Source organism: Sinohyriopsis cumingii, chromosome 16 (assembly GCF_028554795.1).
Source record: "Sinohyriopsis cumingii isolate HCF-2022 chromosome 16, ASM2855479v2, whole genome shotgun sequence".
In the NCBI taxonomy this organism is placed as follows: Eukaryota; Metazoa; Mollusca; class Bivalvia; order Unionida; family Unionidae; genus Sinohyriopsis; species Sinohyriopsis cumingii.
Genome location: NC_142976.1, coordinates 25,661,771 through 25,680,968, shown reverse-complemented (window position 1 = coordinate 25,680,968; position 19,198 = coordinate 25,661,771). Strand labels below are relative to the sequence as shown.

Sequence of the window (19,198 nt, the reverse complement as noted above, 5' to 3'; positions counted from 1 at the left end):
TTGAAAGGGCAATTAACACTTATTACCAAGCGTCCCAAAATGAACTGACCCACTTCTAACCAAAAAGAATTGAATGGAATTCAATACAAGACCATTCCTTCCAAACATTGAAAGCACCTCTGATATTCTTCTGTATAATGAATGTTAGATTGGCACCATTTTTATTGGGGAGCAACTAGACATCCTAAAAGGTCTTGGGGTGAAAACCTAATGTCGACATGACTTTCTGTTCAGGACAAGTATTGATAACTTGATTTTCAAGATGGCCACTGTAGTTGCTCAATTGGACATAAGGTCAGCAACGTTTTCATTGAAGACCAACAAGACATGATGAAAAGTAGTGAAAACCTCAGCATGATATGACCATTGATTTAGGAGAAGTAAAAGTAATAAAATTGTAAGATGTCCAATGTGTTGATCATATATCTGAGCAGTACCATTTTTATTTAGACCAACTATACCATGGACGAATGTGTGTGTGAAGTTTCATGGCAATCCTTCATGTAGTACATGAGGATTAACTATAACAAATTTGTACTTATAGACAGACATATGATGGACAACGGACAACAGACCATCCTATAGACTTTCCTGGTCTGACCAGTTGAGCTAAAAACTACAGAATTAAAATGTTTGTTCAATATGCACATCCTGGGATAATTATCATAATAAGTACCAAGTTACACAGAACTCCAATGGAAACTGAGATTTTGTGTTTACATGATTCTGCAGTGTATGATGCTGCTACATGTCTGCAGAATGATGCCCCAGACATACTATAAACTGCCACACTGTATACGTCATAGCTATATGACTGCGAAATTGTTAAAGCTATGTTATAATATAAAAAACTCTCAGAGCTGAAGGCGAGTAACTCAACCATACCAAAAACATGTAAATTTGACCCAGTTACGTAATTGAGTGGCTTTGGTATTATCATCTATATGTTTATTACACACTCAGTATCTTGAGCTGTATTTCATCTACACTTATAAAAATTGGTGCTGTAATTAAAAAACTTCCATCCAGAAATCTGATTGGATGATATTTGCCTTACTTAAAACTGACCAATCAGATGTGTCAAAACAGTTTTAACTTTTTAAGATCTTCATTGGTAAAAATGAGGCCAGATCGAAACCTAAGAAATTTGTTTGATAAAATTTGTAACCTCAATTTCAGTCAATCACTGCAGATTTCTGGAATTTAGACTTTTATTTTCAGACAAGACTGAAGTTCCTTTGGTGAAATCTAGACTACGTGGATGAATATCGAGGAAAGTAATCCTAGAATATCAAATGTTTGCCAATGTGGCCTAATTTTCAAGCTTTAATGAAGTCAGTGCTTTCAGTTGTTTGCTTCTAATATTCTTAAAATTTCAAACCCCATTTCATCAACACATGAAACTTCGCATGTGAATGCATCTTGAAAAGGATATTTCAGCCATATGAAAACCGGTCACTGCAACCCAAATTTCATGTTTGAGTCACTTTTATATTTTCAGCTATCTATTCTTTATACCCTCAATAGGTTTGACCCAATTTTACCTACATGTTAAACTTTGTGGTTATATGTCAAGGAAAGAAATGAATGATTTTTTATATTTTCATCTATTATTTCATTACATCCTCTATGTTGGGCACCATTTTACCTACACATGAAACTTGATAAGTGGATATATCTCAACCATACAAATAGTAGGCCACTGTAATATAATTTTCGTTCTAAATTGATAATGATTTTCCTCCATACCAGTTTCCATGTTTTTGACTACTGTAAATGTGCTCCTGTTGTGGAAAGTGGAATAAACACTTTGTTACTGATCATTTGGACACTCATGGCTCAACTAATCCACCAAAAACATCAAATAACGACTTGTCAGTATATTTTTATGCATATTTTTGAATTTTAAAGCCTTTTTTAAAAACACCCTCCAATCCATATTCTATTAAGTCAAATCAATTTCTTTTGTGACCCTGAACTTTGAAATGTTTGAGCCAAAGACCACATATAGTCTTCATTTTGTTTCAAAGTCTGATGCAAATATTAAGTAGAAGTGCTCATGTCAAAGAGATGGATAGGACTAATGGTACTAGAATTCATGTAATGTTTGCCACAGACGAGATAGTGTTATTTTATTTTGTTGCACTGACACTAGCGGAAAAGCTAGATATACCATATATACTTGTTTACAAGTTGGGTATAACTGCAACTGCAGACAACAAAGACTGATCTGCCATCACAAAATGTGCTGGCAGATCAGGGTCTATCTTGTTTGTTTTTCTGATTAGTCATAACAAACTGCATAGATCCAGACCTGCCATCTTATTATGTGATTGCTAATCTGGGTCTATGTAGTTTTTGCAGTTGGTTTCATCTTATAAGTGAGTATATATGGTAACAACAATCCTTCTTTCTTTTGAAAATCATAGTTAAAGTTAGTAACTAAACCTGGGTTCAACATGCAGACTTTGACCAAATTTATGGATTGGAATAGATTTTGTTGGCTGGTTATTTCAACAGGAAATTACAAAAATAAATATTGGTTTCAAAATTCGTTCTTTATTTAAAATTCTAATATGATAAATACAAAAATGTGTATCACAGAACTTTTGTTAAACCACACTGTTTAAATTTTATTCTTTGTAAAATATAAATGACATTGTCTAAATGCATGCTTACAATATGTATATCTCATTTGTATCATAGATATATTAAATTTGGACGGATAGTGTACATCAGACTATTGGTGCAAATACTTAACAGATAACTATAAGAACTGATAATTGGATGGCTTAAATAAAGTCAACAATATATCCAAATATACCTCAATAAAATATATTCTGTGAATTCACTATTTTTCATTGGGTACCATTTTTTGTCACTTTCATGCTTAAATCATGAACTGAGAGACTCGACAATTATCCTTCTATTGAAACAACTGGATTCTTTTTTTCCCCCATCCACAAAATCAAGTAAAAATGGACTAAGGAAAATGTCATTTTCCCCTGAACTACAGCAAAGTCTGCCTATAAGCACGTGCTTACAGACCACCCCAACAAAATATGAAGTATAAATACAATTTTAAAAAAAATGTGGAGATAACTCAAAAGGTACTAATATAGCAAAGTTAAAGACTACATGGGACACCAACTCTTGTCATGATACAAAAGTATACTAAGTTTTATGAAGATATCTCCAACAGTTCTGGAGGTATTAACTGAACAAGAGTGATGATGAATGGAAGTAATTTGTATTTAAACTGGGATAACTCGGCAGACAATTTTTTTTACAAGACGATGTCTAGTTGTAAGATAAAAAAAGCATACCAAATTTTATAATATAAAACATACACAAGAGTGACAGAAAGATGGATGTACAAGTTGACTCCAGCATATCCTCCCATGTCTCCTCCCCCTAAAGGCTTTGTGTTGGGTAAAAAACTGATACCTATGAACAGAAATGAATTCACAGTACATAATGAAATTGTAACACATCTTTTGAAAATTATATTCCGTAGATCAATCCTTTTAATTAAATACTGTGCCAACATCATCACACTTACATGACTATAAAAAGTGATTATTAAAATTTGACTATTCATTGTTTTTCAATTTTTTGTTTCACAACACTCTTGCATTACTAGTGTAGGCACTTAATAATCTTGCCTGGCATGGACCTGTAGCACAATTAGCATATCAAATATGTGTCACTGTGACCTAATATTCATGCTTGAGTGAATTTTGTGTTTACAGCTGGTAATTCATAACATCTTTAAAATTCTTAACCCAATTACATGAAAAGTTATTAGACTGCAGCTCAAGGAAAGAGTTTCATGGCAGTATTTTAAAAGTAGAAAACATTTTATATAACACTATATACAGTAATATCTTCCAATAGTCTTTTTCTCCACTTAATCCTATTTACACTGAATGTGAAACAATATTTGTTAAGTTATACACATTTCCTGCAAGTGGATCAGAAGAAGAGATTAAGAAAATGTAGTCCATTCAAATTAAGGTGTGATTCCTTCAAATTAAGGTGTGATTCCTTTCAGATAAAACACCCACTGCACACTGGAACTGCCACCTGCAGTGCGAGGACAAGTTACGATCAATTTGCCCATCACTGCTGCCTTGGAACCACTATCATTTCCATCAAATCCAACAACAATCCTGTGGTCTTTATGAGAGCGAATGTTCTCACTGGTCTTGGTGAGATGGAAGAGTGGGTTGTCAACTTGGAATGTGAACGGTGCTGCTGACCCTGCGAAGACATTTCGGAATGTGATTGACGTTGTAGAGGCAGCCTTGATGATGAATGGCCCCTGTGGTTTGGGTGGAATGCATGTACCAAACAGAGGGAAGACATATTCTCCGCCTATTGGGGAGGATACTGTGAGTGTTGCACGCTGTTCTCCAAGGCGTGAAGGCTCGAAAGTCACATCCAAGCCAACTTCTGTGCCCCCTGTAGCTCCAGGAGTGGCAGGGATTGTCTTGTCCACGTGGAAATCGCCATTATCCACCTAAAAGAGCATTACAATTTTAGTTCACTTAGTGCACAAGCCTATTCCATACAATAATAAGCTGTGCATACATGTAACATTCAACTCCGATATCCAATACATTATCAAGGGTAGTATGAGTTTTATCCTAACAAGTGTTTCTCATCAAACAAGAACTAGCTAGGACTGCAGAATTCATAAAATGACATCAATTAACAACAGTTTTATTTTTATTTTCAAATTTTAATGTTTTGATCACTAAATATGCTATTTTAAAAAGAATATTAATTGCCACCTTACAGTTTTAATTGCTTTTAACAACTCTGACTATTTCTAGCATCAAACATAGTTACCAATTTGTAGTTATCTACCAAGATGCAATGTAAAGTCTATTGTTGGATGCAAGCATTATGTATTTTTAAGGTTGAAAGCACATCTCCAGTGGCAAAGATTTCATTTATTTTGAGGTTAATAACAAATAAGCTTAAATTTACAAAAATATGCAATTTATCATATAATCAATATACTATTAATTTGAAAAGATGAATTTTTCTAACAAATGGGAATGCTGTTCGATAATAAGTGGTCACCAGATATTCAAACATGCTGTTTTCATGAGTTGCTTGTTAAAATGGAATATTACTATTTATCATAATGAAGGTTTCCAAGGAAAAGATGACACAACAATGCAGATCACAAAGTAATGGTGACAAAACTGTCAAAGCAATTAAAATAAACTCATTCATTTCATACTACTAGTGCAGTAATTACTATCTACTATTTACCTTTGTCCCTTTAAAATGTTACATATCATGGGGAACAGTGTCCCTTGCCCTTGGGATCCTGAATGTAACAGTGGATAGACAAATTTATTAATAATTAGAGATTAGTCATCCCAAACATATTTCCCTCAGCAAAGCTTAATAAACATTTGAATAACGTGTTACTGATCACAAATATCTGCATGAAAAATACCTTGCAGGTGTAGTCTGTTTTCTGTTTTGCAAAGTTGAGGAACTTGGCTATCTGTGTCTGACTCTGTCCAAGACAGGTGCGGAAATAGAGTGCCTTTTCAGGGCCACCAGGCGTGGCTTTTAGATTGAGGTCATATAAATACTGACCCAGCTCTGCACTGCTAAACTCCAGCTTGCCTTGTGTCTCTCCCACCTTCAGTGGCTGGTATTCCAAATTAATTTCACCCTGAAAAATCATAAGATTAAATTGAAACCATTCTGTTTGTATCTGTTTTGGTTTTGTTTGGTTTTTTATAGCAAAACAAATAGGTTATTTAAGGCCATGGTAATTGAGTGCTTAACCTGATGACACACCATGGTAGCTGACCCAAGCTTATATGATGGTGGGATTTAAACCCATATCCTTCTTGTGGTGAATCCAACCTGCAAACTACAGTGCCTCCATTAGTCACCCTTTGCAACATGCAGGATAGCACATTGGGCCAATTTTACATCCCCAAGCTCTAATCATACATGTGACAGAATTGAGAAGCTTAGGATGGCAGATTTATATTTGGATATAATGTTGGCAAACTTTGTCTCGGCATGTAGATCCTTTTTTGCATTTTATGCAGATTCTGTGAACATGGAATTCAGTGATGGTATATTTGTTTAATATTAATATGTTTTAAAATGCGGTATGATACATAATATCACTCTTACCACCACAGCAAATTTCAAAATCAGTTTACGGGAATGGCAGAATACATATTTATGTCTTTTGAACCCGATTCCAACCACTGACATTCCCAATGTCCATCTATCACTGAATTTCATGTGATATTTCTGTTGCTTAGTTTTTGCTGATTTAGCATTGGGAGATAATGCACACTTAGGCATCTCAACAAACTTTAAACAAAAGCCAAACTGACCCTGTTTTATGCTGACTGAGCTCTTCAGTGATCTAATAATAAGCAATTATTCTCTGATCCTTTCTAAATTACATTAGATCACATTGATTGATGTTGACATGCTTCAGATACTGATGCCAACCAAATCTATCAAAAGAATCAATGAGATGTTAATTATTTTATGCTGCTTGAAAGCAGTAACTGAACTGTCTTGCCCTGCTTAAGATGGTTCACAGTCATGTGATCCACAGGCTGTATTACCATAAATTCACTATGCTGGAAGCAAAGTATTAAAAAAATGGAAAAAAATCAATTTTGCAGTGAGACACCCCCTATCTGGGGTGGAAAATCTTCCTGTCCAATAGGTTCACATGTAAATATAATTGACAAAAGACTCAAGTGATTGAGATGTGAGTAGATATTTATGACGTCTTAATGGTAACCAGGGACGGAATTGAGGAATTTTTGTCTGCATTGGTTAATTCCCTTGGTTAATAAAATCTTACATGAAATCTTTATATAACTGACATGCTATAAAATATGTGGCAGGGCTAAGAATAAAATTATTGAGCTGCTGTTAATTTATTATAAAACAACCAAATTATCAGATGATTTGATCAAGAGGTTTGGGATATTGATGTATAAACAGAGAAATAAATAAATGAAAAGTATATGAAGAATTTATTGAAACTAAACTTTTCACTCTATAACTTGGACCTATGAGTGCTTTAAAATTCATATCCCCAAAAATGTTTCTTGGATTCTAACAATTCAGAAACACAGCAGTATTTTCCAGGTGATAGGAAAATAGTATCAATTCAAAACCCACAAAGAGTCTGAGAAAACTTTGGGAGATGAAAACTCAAGTTCATTTGGTTAAACTAGGTTCTACAACTGCCATAAAATGTATAATATATATAATGCTAACTTGTATGAATTGACTTCTCAGCCTAGAATGCTGGCTGTTGTTGAAATAACATTTAACAGAAATTTCATCATTGTCTTGCAGATTAATCTAATCACTAAGCAAGGTGTGAATGTTTACCTAGGCACATTTTTCTTCTGACACGAGTCAGTCATTTAGTCTGTTGGGAGTCCAGTGGTTCACCTATGCAGCTTGCACTCCATACAAATCTGAATTTTTTTAACTTTAATATTTCTCAAAGAATTTTTATGAAATTTCAGTAACTGAATTCAAAATTCTCTGCCAATAACCTGAATTTTTTCAAGTACAGAAAAAACAATTTGTTTTTACTGAATTGGTTGTACTAATTAATGGGCAGAACATTTTCATCAAAGATGTCAAATTACCTGAGAGGAAGGTGGAACAATGAGCTGGTTAGGCATGTGTATCTCACTGACAGTGCAAGTTGCAGTGAAAAGAACTTGCTGTGGGAGGGGATTTTCAATGGTAGTCTTGTACAGCACACTCTGACGTACTGGTGTTGTCAAATTGATCGTGTTTATAATGCCAGGCTTGGTGGATTTGAACGCCAACTCAAAGTACTGGTATTCTGAGGTCAATTCATTGGTAAAGGTAACCTGAAGGTACAAAAATTTATAAAAATACTGAATGATAAAGAATTTAAATTATCAGCATGACCACAAAATTGATGTCTAACATTTTCTGCTTTCCATAATATCTGAATTGTAAATCATTACTGTAAATATTAGACCCAAACTTTCCATGCAACATGCATTAAAGCAAAAGCAACTCAGATGTATCATTATTGCACTTAACATAATTATTTTTTCTTTCATAATTTGAGATTTAAAAAATTGCCCTTTTTGAATAATTTGTTATTTTAATATTTTAAATGACTGGAAATGACTGCAATAAAATCAAAGAAATCCTTGAAAATCCAAGCATAGAAAAATGAGATGTTTATATCTGCCTGTGGTAATCCAAACATAGAAAAATGAGATGTTTATATCTGCCTGTGGTAATTCCACACAAAATTCAATCAATAAAGATAGCACAAGAGATGACATACTCGAAGTAACTTTTGTGTACCCACGGCTTTTGATTCATTATATTCTTAATCATACCTACTATCTATACCCACTTATACGAGTCAAACTGCAAAGATCTCCAAGCTGTCATAGCATAATGTACCTGAAGATCAGGGTCTATTTTGTTTGTTCTTCTGACTGCTCCTAACGACCTGCACAGACCCAGATGCACTGGCACATTATGTGATGACAGATCTGGGTCTGTGCAGTTTGCAGTTGGACTCATCTTACAAGTTAGTACAGATAGTATTTTTAAAACTGTAGCATAATTGGAGCAAGGGATTATCCAAGCTTTATTTGAAGGTTTTTATATATCTTTTGTTCTATACTGACACATAAAGTCTACTCTGCATTGCTTGAAGGTGTCTACATTATGACAGATAACATGTGTACCACATTCTTCCTGTAGATTAAAAAATGGGTAGGACTATGAACAAAACCTAGATTTATGCCATACAGAACCCAAAATAATCTCAGATTACTTGAATAATGTCATCTATGTAACAAGTACACTCACCCTTACAAACATTCAACTTACCTTGCTTGAAAATGGTTATGTAAGTGGCAGAAACCCCAGCTCAAAGACTTATATATTATTAAAAAATGTTGGTGGAAATCTGATTTTATTTATTGATTCCCCTCTTGCAATATTTCATTATGTAAACTTACGCTAATGGCAAAGGAGGCACTTGGCGCAAGTGCTCAAGCCGAAAACAACACCAAATTGTCCTATTCTAATATTTGCTGAACTTATCCAGATAGAATTCAAATATTTGCTGATGTTCATATTTGACAATGTTTTTAACTTTTCAACCACATACACAAACAATATACAGAAAGCTAACCTCAAGCTTTTGTCTTCATGCTAAGGACTTCATCAGCAGAAGGTATGTGATGTTCAAATGAATTTACTGTGCGGAATAAAACCATACGGGCTTCTTTCTAACCCCACATACCCTTCACAAAGTTTGCTTCAGATACATCATGTTCACTGACATGTCACTAAAGTTATCATGCAGAAACAATTTTCCTTCTTTCAATATTCTTGACCTTTGGGACTAAAAATTGCTTGGCTTCTACCTTACTGCAGGTGCAAGCCATCCACATGAATTAATTCTACCTTACTCCAGGTGCAAGCCATCCATATCAATTAATTCTACCTTACTCCAGGTGCAAGCCATCCATATCAATTAATTCTACCTTACTCCAGGTGCAAGCCATCCATATCAATTAATTCTACCTTGCTCCAGGTGCAAGCTATCCACATGAATTAATTCTACCTTACTCCAGGTGCAAGCCATCCACATGAATTAATTCTACCTTACTCCAGGTGCAAGCCATCCATATCAATTAATTCTACCTTACTCCAGGTGCAAGCCATCCACATGAATTAATTCTACCTTACTCCAGGTGCAAGCCATCCACATCAATTAATTCTACCTTACTCCAGGTGCAAGCTATCCACATGAATTAATTCTACCTTACTCCAGGTGCAAGCCATCCACATCAATTAATTCTACCTTACTCCAGGTGCAAGCCATCCACATGAATTAATTCTACATTACTCCAGGTGCAAGCCATCCACATGAATTAATTCTACCTTACTCCAGGTGCAAGCCATCCACATCAATTAATTCTACCTTACTCCAGGTGCAAGCCATCCACATCAATTAATTCTACCTTACTCCAGGTGCAAGCCATCCACATGAATTAAAATTACTGTGCAGAAACCATTTTAATTTTTTTGTTACAGCGGCTATGACTTTTTGCCTCTTCAGACTCAAACTGACTGGCTTCTCCTTTACCCAAAACAGAAGCTTTTTAATGAATTTTGTAATGGTTGATGTTGGAAAACTTTAGTTTCTGTACAAAGATGAACAAAGGAACAGATAGATGTATAGACGGATGGATAAAGTCATAATAACTGTTCAGTGTCTAATGGTAGGTTCATCAAAATCTAAAAATATTATAAATTTGATAATAAAATTTAAGGTAGAATTAATTCTTGATGAAATTTTTATTTTATGGAGTCAGTTGTCAATGCAGCTAAACCTGAGAGGTTTAAGACTGACAATTTACCTTATGGAGTTTCTGCATAACTTAAATTTCTAAGTGATCTGGGCATTTGTTAGGTCAAATGCAGACCTATTATTTTAATACCCCTAAAATTAAGATAAAAGACAGAGGGAATAAGTGTCTGTTTTGTAAATTAACGATGAAGTTAACATTCTGAATAAAATGGTTTAATTTGTCAACAACTCTTTCTTTTTATAGGATCAAAATTGTAATAATGTATGGCTTTTAGTCTGAAAAAAAAATACTCTTAACTGAATGATAATAATACCATATTTTAAAAGCAAATAATGAAGTTAAAATAAATATTAATCAGTTTTATTGGTAGCATCAAACTATATAGCATTACAAACTATATAGCATTACAGATTGTGTGCTATTCCCCATTTTCATTGATGTCCCTCTTGGAATGCATCAACAAAACAATATTTGATACAAGATATCTAGTCATTAAAATTTAATAATATAAAAATAATATTGCTGATTGATTCATATCTAAATAAATACAAATCCTAAAACTGGAGAAAAAAATGTTCAAAGTTTTAAAACTTATGATTTTGAGAAGTTTGAGTTCATACAGGAAAAATAAATTACTTTTCTCAATAATTTCCAATGTTTGAAATTTTTTTTAAAAAAATTTCTAAAGGTTTTACCATAACTGTCAATTATACAAATGTGTGTATGCATGTGAGTACATTTTAGCAAGATTTAAATAAATGCCTGAAACTTGATACAACAGATCTCCTGATGGTCAAATCTACTAATATTTACAAAACAAAAATTTCTCTGTAAATGTTTTTCTTAACAAAATGTCAATTTGCTAAAGAAAGAAGACACATGTAAAATCAATAACTTAGATTTACTGCAAACTGACACAAACTGACTTGAATCATCCTGTACCAAGCTAATGATTATGAAAATTAAAATTCACATCTTTTATTCATGAAAGAGAGAGAGAGAGGGAGGGGGAGAAAGAGAGAGAATATATTCACCTTCATTAATGTTTGGCTCTCTCTGTGTGCATAGAAGGTGAGTTTGAATTCCTTCTCACTACTAGCAGGCACATCAATGTATTCCATATTTTTGACTGTGATACCTGTATCAAATTTCTCCTGTCTTATTGGCTCCACCTTCACTCTGAACCTAAAAATGAAATTGAAAATTGTACTCATTGGTGTTGCACATAAAATAATCACACATGCAAATAATCTTCCAATAAATTAGAAATGGAATCCATACATCAGAGATGTTCCCACCCAATAAGCTACAATTACAAAGTTCTAAATCAAGTCCAACATGCTTTCATAAATGTTGGCTAAAAAACCTGAAAAATGAAACATGACCTTGGTTTTGTTAATATGAAGCCTCTTATTCAGCATGGTTCCAATCTATCAAACCTTTAAGTGGAAATTGATGGACATAGTTCTAAGTCAAATAAGAGGCCATAACTCCATAACATTTTCCTGGAAGAAGGTGAAAACTGAACTTCATCTAGGTCCTTTTTGTGTCAAGCCTCAAACTAATTTTGATTTCTATCCATGAAGTCATTAAATTAATAAAGAAACAAAAATGAAAGGTCAGGAGTCAAATTAGGGGCCATAACTCTGTCAAATTTTTCCAGAAAGGAACTCGATTTAGGTCCTCTCTGCAAAATCTCATACCATACTCCATTTTAATCCATCAAGTTCTTCCAAAAGTTCTTGAGCAGAAATGAAACTGAAGTAAAGTTGTAAGTCAAACTGGGCCATAACCCTCATGTTTTGCCTGAAAACTAAAAATTAAACTTGGCCTAGATCTTAATGCAAAGTGGGAGCTGTGATGGCTCAGTGTTTCGAGTACTGGACTTACTACCAAATGAATGTGAGTTAGAATCATAGCATTGGACCAGTCTGGGTCAGCAACTATTGTGTGTCCTTGAACAAGGCACTTTACTATAATGACCTTGGCACTAAACAATCTACCTGTGTTCTCATGCCATTAATCATCAGAGCAAACCAATGAAATTTAAAGTAAAGTCTCACACCAAATTTCATTTTGATCCATGAAATTCTTCAAAATTTATTTAGCGGAAGCAAATGATATGAGGGAACAGGGGGTACATATGCCACCTCCATAGATATGGTGCCAGCATACAATTGCTGAGTATATTAATAAATACACTATTTTAAATTACAAAATGGTTAAACTTTTAAAACAAAACTCATATTAGTTCAAAATAAACAAGATGGACGAATATTTGTAGGGCAAATTTTTCAGTTGAGATTCAATTTAATTCTGAAGGGCTGTTTACTTCATCTATATTTGACATGCAAATGTAGTGCATATTTCAATACATGTACATGTTAAGTATAAACATTTTTTTTCTTTTCTTCTCCAAATGTTCATATGTCATTTATAATGACACAAATGGCAATACCCTAAACAAAGAAATGGAGTAGACTGCCAAACAAACCTACCTCTGTGGTTTCTTAAGCCAATTCTGCACCATCAGTGTTTCTGTATAGGCTGTCTTACAAGGCACTTCCCTATTTATTTTTGCATTTGGTTTAGGAGGATCTGCTGTTCCTTGAAGGTTGTACATCATTCCTGTGCCATCTGGAAGAGGGAAGAAAACAGATCCTTGGTGTTTCTTGCTCTCTTGGGTCATGGTCAGGGGTTGATATGTGATCTCATACTGTTTAGACTGCTGAGGTTCCACTATAAATGTCACAGGCCCTGTCCAATGCTCACCTTCGATAATTGGCTTAAGATGCCATAGCTGGTTGGTTCTGTTCTGAATGAGAATCTGTTTGGTTTCGGACTGTCGCACATGAGTGGCAAAGTGTTGACTTTCACGTACAGGGCCTACTACAGTGCAAGAGCCTGTCAGGGTCAAGGTCACAGGTTTATGTGGGCCACCCTCTAGGAAACATTTCAACTTCTAAAAAATAAAAATAGTATAGTTTTATCAATATGTAATTTCAATGTTTTTTATTGCACAGAAACAGTAGTCTGCATTGCTGAATATGGTGGTGTGGTGAGAGGCTTATGGTCTCAACAACTGGTCAAAAAAAGAAATACCCTTACGGTAGGAATGTCCATAATTGTAATTTAGTATCAGCTTGGGCCACAATTTGTATTGCAACTATTATCCCCAAAGAATATTTGCCTTAGCTTTGGTGTACCAAGATAGAAAATAGAAAAGAAAGTAGTGCTGGACTGCCAAACTGCAGCTTTCATAACATCCTCCAGTGATGAATGAATTAGATAGTCCCACAATGTAGCAATAGCTGGATGGGTTTTAATCTCCTTGAATGAAAGGCCCCTCTCAGTAAATTGACAAAGGACAGAAAAAGGTTCACAACTGATGCTTGACTGTAAACAACCTTTATCTCTAGACAGGACATGAAGCTTGCTTCTTCATCTTGCAGTCAGAATAGAGATCAGGAAAACAGTTTTACAAGTAAGGTCTCTACAAAGGTTCATGGTGGTGATGGTGGGGAGTTTGACAATGACCACAACACAGGTTACTCCTGGGCATTAGTGAACAAGACACCATCTTCTGTAGCTTAAAAATACCTGATATGATCAGAAATATGATGATCTGAAAAAAAAGCCAGGCCTTTTGAGAACTAGAGCATGTTAGAAAGGGCTACCTTATAGGTCTTAATAGTAGTAACCAAGCTTCTCTGTGAGCCAGAATATCAATCAGCCACTGCACTCAGAGAGAAACATAGGATTAACATTTTTCCTACTGCACCAATTGCAAAAGTTTCTCCACCTTGCATCATAGACCTTGGCCATGGACCATCTCCTGGCCAGAATGATGCAATTGGCAAACCTGCTGTACAACTTGTCCTGGCAGACAGATTGCTCAAGATGAGCCAAGTGTGAAGGTGGAGAATCTGTACAATGTCCTGAATTGATTTTCTAACAGGTCAAGAAGACCGCTGAACCATGATCACTGGCGGTACAAAGGCACTATCATTATGAGCTATGCAGTGGAGATCCTTACTTTGTGGAGCACTTGCAGAATCATCATGAACTGTCGAAAGGTGTAAGAAGACAGACAATCCCATTTCAGACTAAAGGCATACACTGCCAAGGTTTTGTCTGGGATGGGAAATGTAACAGAGGACTTTGTTTTTCAGCCTTGTTATGAACAAGTCCACTTAGAGTCTCACCCACTGTCTAAACAGGGACTCTGCTACAGACTGGTGCAGAGACCATTCTGTGAGAACTACCTTGCCTATCCTTGATGGACTGTTCACCAGAATATTCTTTTTGCCAAGTATATGATGAACCTGGCTGTTAATTCCTTGCCTAGCAAAGGGGAATGTGTGCTTCCCTGTTGCTTGAGATATGTTACCACTGTTTTGTCATTAAAGACCATCACACAGTGACTCCTTACTTGCTTGATGAACCCCTGTAGGGCTAAAACTACTTCCTGCATTTCCAGACTGTTTATGTGCAGAGTAGTTTCTTCCACAAAGAACTAGCCCTTCCAGCTCCAATTTAGCATCTCACCCTGAATTTGACATGTCTGAGCAGACATGAATTAGGTTTGGGAGTATGCATGAGACTCCAGTCAGAAACTGGTCCCAAGTGGCCCACCAACCTAAGTGGTAGTGAAATACTTATCCCAAAGAAATATGAGTTGTGTGGTTTTCAGTGTGCCAGAAGAAGAAACTGGAGGTGCTGCAAGTGCAGCCCTCCTAGGGGAAGCAGGTCTGGTGCAGAATTCAAGGAGTAGAATGCCACATACTGGTTCATTAGAACCCTCTCAACTGCACCCCTTGTTTCCACATGAGCAGGTGATATCAGTCCATGACTCGCAATATCAGCAGTACTATGAGACCAAAGCCCTGGAATCTATGGAGGTACAAATTGGACAGGTTATTCATTTCCCTGAAATTGATGTCCCTGCATTTCATAGTTACTAAAATGGATCATAGGGAAGGGAGATGCTGATTCCATCCCTTTCCTTATTGTAGAGTTTTTATGCAGACTCTCTATCCATAATGGAGTTAATTGGTAGCCTGGCTAGAGGTGGGGTCTTGACCTTATCCCTGTCACCGTACCAAAGGGGCTCTAACAATCAGTGACTGGATTTAAAAAGCCAGTGTCTGAAACTGAGTGACTGGTTACCAATCATTGACCAGTTGACGACCAGACATTGGTCCATAATCAGTAATTCAACTATGATCTAATGAAGGAGCCCTCCTCAGAACTTAAAAAGCAAGATTACTGCTATCCTCTTCTGGGGATGGCTTCATTTGCTTGCCACCATCACTGGAATATGGGCTTGAGAAAGGTCCTGCTCCTTCCTCATGTACAAAAAATTCTCTGCCGTAGTATTTGTTCCTTGGGAGGGACCCAGGACCAAACCCTCACTGGCACTGACTTGAGTCAGATCATCATCCTAATAATTCTTCAAAATGTACAACAATCACACATCCTCTTGGGATCTAGGAGTGCTCTTCTCCACCAAAGAGCTAATGTTTGGGACCTAACAGAGCCCAGAAAGGATCCCATATTCTCCTTGGATCATGGAGTTATCTTCTTCCGAATGAGGAGAATTTGGAAATGGATCCCATGTTTGTCTGTAGGTGAGGAGAAGATAGGACCTATCTTCCTCCCCGTGTCAATTCATCTTTCAACAAAGGTCCCATACCTTATCTGACCACAAAGAATAGAATCTAGTGCAAAAAAGGGGGTGGGTGCATCCGAAGGGCTTTCCTATGCCTACATTTGCTCCACTCTGTGACATTTATTACTGAAAAAAATCCGAAATAATAAATAATAATAACAAGTGATCCTCCATTAAACACAATTTAGCAGCAGCAATATATTATCTGTCAATATAATACTGAAGAGAATGAGTGGTGAGATATCACTAAAACATACTAAGATAATGGTGGTGTGAGACCACCCAAAGAACACTATTTTTAAGATAAGGATAGTGCAAAGCCCCCTAAAAGAGTCTAATATTCATCAAGTCAATTTACCAGCAAACCAGATATTTTCAAAATATATGAAGCTGAAAAATGGGGGTCACAAATGTTATGGATATGAATGGCAAGATGATTACCTACCCTAAAAGTCAGAAAACATCCAAAAAATAATTGAATTAATGGTATAAACTGGAGCATTTGTGGCCTGTCCTATCATCAAAAACGAAGAAAAAGGCACCGCTGACAAAAGAGAACAATAAATACCTAAAAACTCTGTACTACAATTAAATATGATGGACTGAGGACATAAACACTCCAACAATACTGAAACCCATATTTTAAATCCTACAACATCTCTGACACAAGAAAGGCATATTCTTCGCTATAGTATGGGTAAATTCAAGTGAACAAAACTGTCCTCCATAAGAAAGAGGATGACTATTGCACACTGGCCTGGGACACACTGGCCTGGGACACACTGGGTCTTTGTCCTTCTAGTTCTGGATTTCTAGGACATAGCTTTCCAGCTCATGGGAGGATGGAAATTTTTATATGAATGATGGTAATTTCCATCCTGGAAATGTAAGCAATGCAATAGCACCAAGCAGTGTATTGTTGATATTAAAAATCCCAATTTTGCAAGGTATTACAAGTGAGAGGATAAAAAGGAGCTAACTACATTATAAATACTAAGTCCATTAGCTGTGTATTATTTGCCAATAAAGATAATGGTCATAAAAATTGAATTTATAAAATAAATCACAAGACTGAACTTCAGTATCATAATCATATCTCTGGTTTCTAAACATTATTGAAAACAGAACAGGGTACATAGGTTAGGAGAAAAGTAATGACTTAGACAACTTAGAAAGGTCATGAACAATTTTGAATTCTTAGTACAACTTTGAAGCCATGTCTAAGTCAGGACACCAAAATTGAATATAAAGAGTACTTTCACTACTTTTCATTTTTTAAAATGGTAATATCTTATTTTATCATTTAATCTGTTTTTATTATAAGAAAAATGGTCTTCAGAAGATATACTCACATCATATCTGATATCTAAGTTGAACTTGACTGGATGGAAAAACACCTCAAAAGAAACCTCTGTACCTGGAGTAATGTAGCCCTCCACTGGACTGATTGAGAAGTCAGGCAAGAACCGCTCTATATCCCAGCGGAACCTGAAGTCACATAATTCATGATTAATAAACTTAATGTAAAGACATTAGGAGTGTGTGTGTGTGTGTGTGAGTGATTTTGATTTTTAATGTAGCTTTAACAATTTTTCAGTCATATCGCTATGATGTCTGCAGTGTGGCAGTTTATAGTGATGTCTAGCACTGGGGCATCATGCCACAGACATGTAGCATGATGTCCCACCCAGTCACATTATCCTGACACCAGGCTGACCAGTCCTAACACTAGCCTCTTAATGCTGAGCGCCAAGCGAGGAAGCTGTTAGTACCATTTCTGTAAGTCTTAGGTATGACTTGGCCGGGGATCAACCCATGATCTCCCACATCTGAGGTGGACATTCTAACCACTAGACCACCGAAGCAGTAAAGACATTAGGAAATTCTATCTGTATGACCTTACCAATTAATGAAGGACACTTTATTATCATTTTGCACTGACCACATCTGTTAATCAAAATACCTCAATCAACATAACACCATCAACAACATCATCACTACTTCTAGTAGTTACTACTACTAATACTAGTACCATTATTTATTTCCTTGTAGGGCTGTCACATTTACCCCTAAAATTATAAATATTTACACATTGTTTAAACAATGAAATGATTACATTTAAATGAAATCTTACATTGCCATAGTAGACCATAATAATCTTAGCTTTCTTTAACAAGAAGGTCAAGGTGATAATCAGTCTTTTTTATCATTGGAGCTGAAGAGTAAATAAATATGCTGTTGAAGTACTGAAGTAACTTTTTAAAAAAAATAAAAAAAGTTTATGAGTTCATTACATATTACATTTTACTCATAGGTTTGACGGTCATCAGCAATACACAGATCGATCATAATGATTTTAGTTGAATATACATTACTATCTTATTTTATTACTTGGTACCTAGGTCACTGCTGCATAAGCCACCGATTTATGCAATTTTTTGGGTAAGTAGACTAAATTTCTCTTTTATCCTTAATTAACTGCTACTTTAAATTAAAAAGTACTAATTCAAATTCTCTGTTGACATGTTTTTACATACCACATATCACAAAAGCTAAATTTTGAGAATAGCAGCGATGGTGTTATATCAGGTGGTCTTTTGGTAGCAGCAGGTAGGTGGTCATCTCAAAATATACCATATATAATCGCTTATAAATCTAGTCAAACTGCAAAAAACAACGATCCCGATCTGCCATAACATGTGTGCAGACCCTGGTCTATGCTGTTTGCTGTACTGATTACTCCTAACAAACTGCACAGACCCAGATCTGCTGGCACATTATATGACAGCAGATCTGGTTCTGTGCAGTTTGTAGTTTGACTCGACAGTATAAGTAAAAACGGTACACAAAGCCTTGACAATATAGAATTGCTTATAAATGATACTGGGGAGCCTTGATAATGTAGTATTGCTCATTCACAAGATTGGCAAGGATGATATTCACTATATAAACTTTATCGTAAAGCAAACTGTTTGAAACCCATCTTCTCAATGCTTAGAGGTCTCAGGTCATGCACAAACATGAGAATTTATTTTTCAAAGCTTTTTCTGTGCCATGATTTTGTTTTCAATAGTGAATAAAGTATAGAGTTTTGAAGGCCGTTGAGTCAAGAACTTTT

The 19,198-nt window shown here is 35.6% G+C and overlaps 1 protein-coding gene across 1 annotated transcript in view; it reads right to left on the bottom strand.

Moving 5' to 3' along the window:
- Window positions 1–2,543: 2,543 nt before the first annotated feature.
- Window positions 2,544–19,198, bottom strand: part of LOC149780098 (axonemal central pair apparatus protein HYDIN-like) — a 240,483-nt gene continuing 223,828 nt past the window's right edge. Inside the window, exons 86-91 of the mRNA XM_089936859.1 lie at window positions 17,433–17,568; window positions 12,908–13,371; window positions 11,444–11,594; window positions 7,677–7,907; window positions 5,477–5,701; window positions 2,544–4,522 (exon numbers count right to left, since the gene is read on the bottom strand). Coding sequence (XP_089792985.1) covers window positions 4,034–4,522; window positions 5,477–5,701; window positions 7,677–7,907; window positions 11,444–11,594; window positions 12,908–13,371; window positions 17,433–17,568 — 1,696 coding nt within the window. The 3' untranslated portion in view covers window positions 2,544–4,033. The remainder of the gene's footprint in view (window positions 4,523–5,476; window positions 5,702–7,676; window positions 7,908–11,443; window positions 11,595–12,907; window positions 13,372–17,432; window positions 17,569–19,198) is intronic.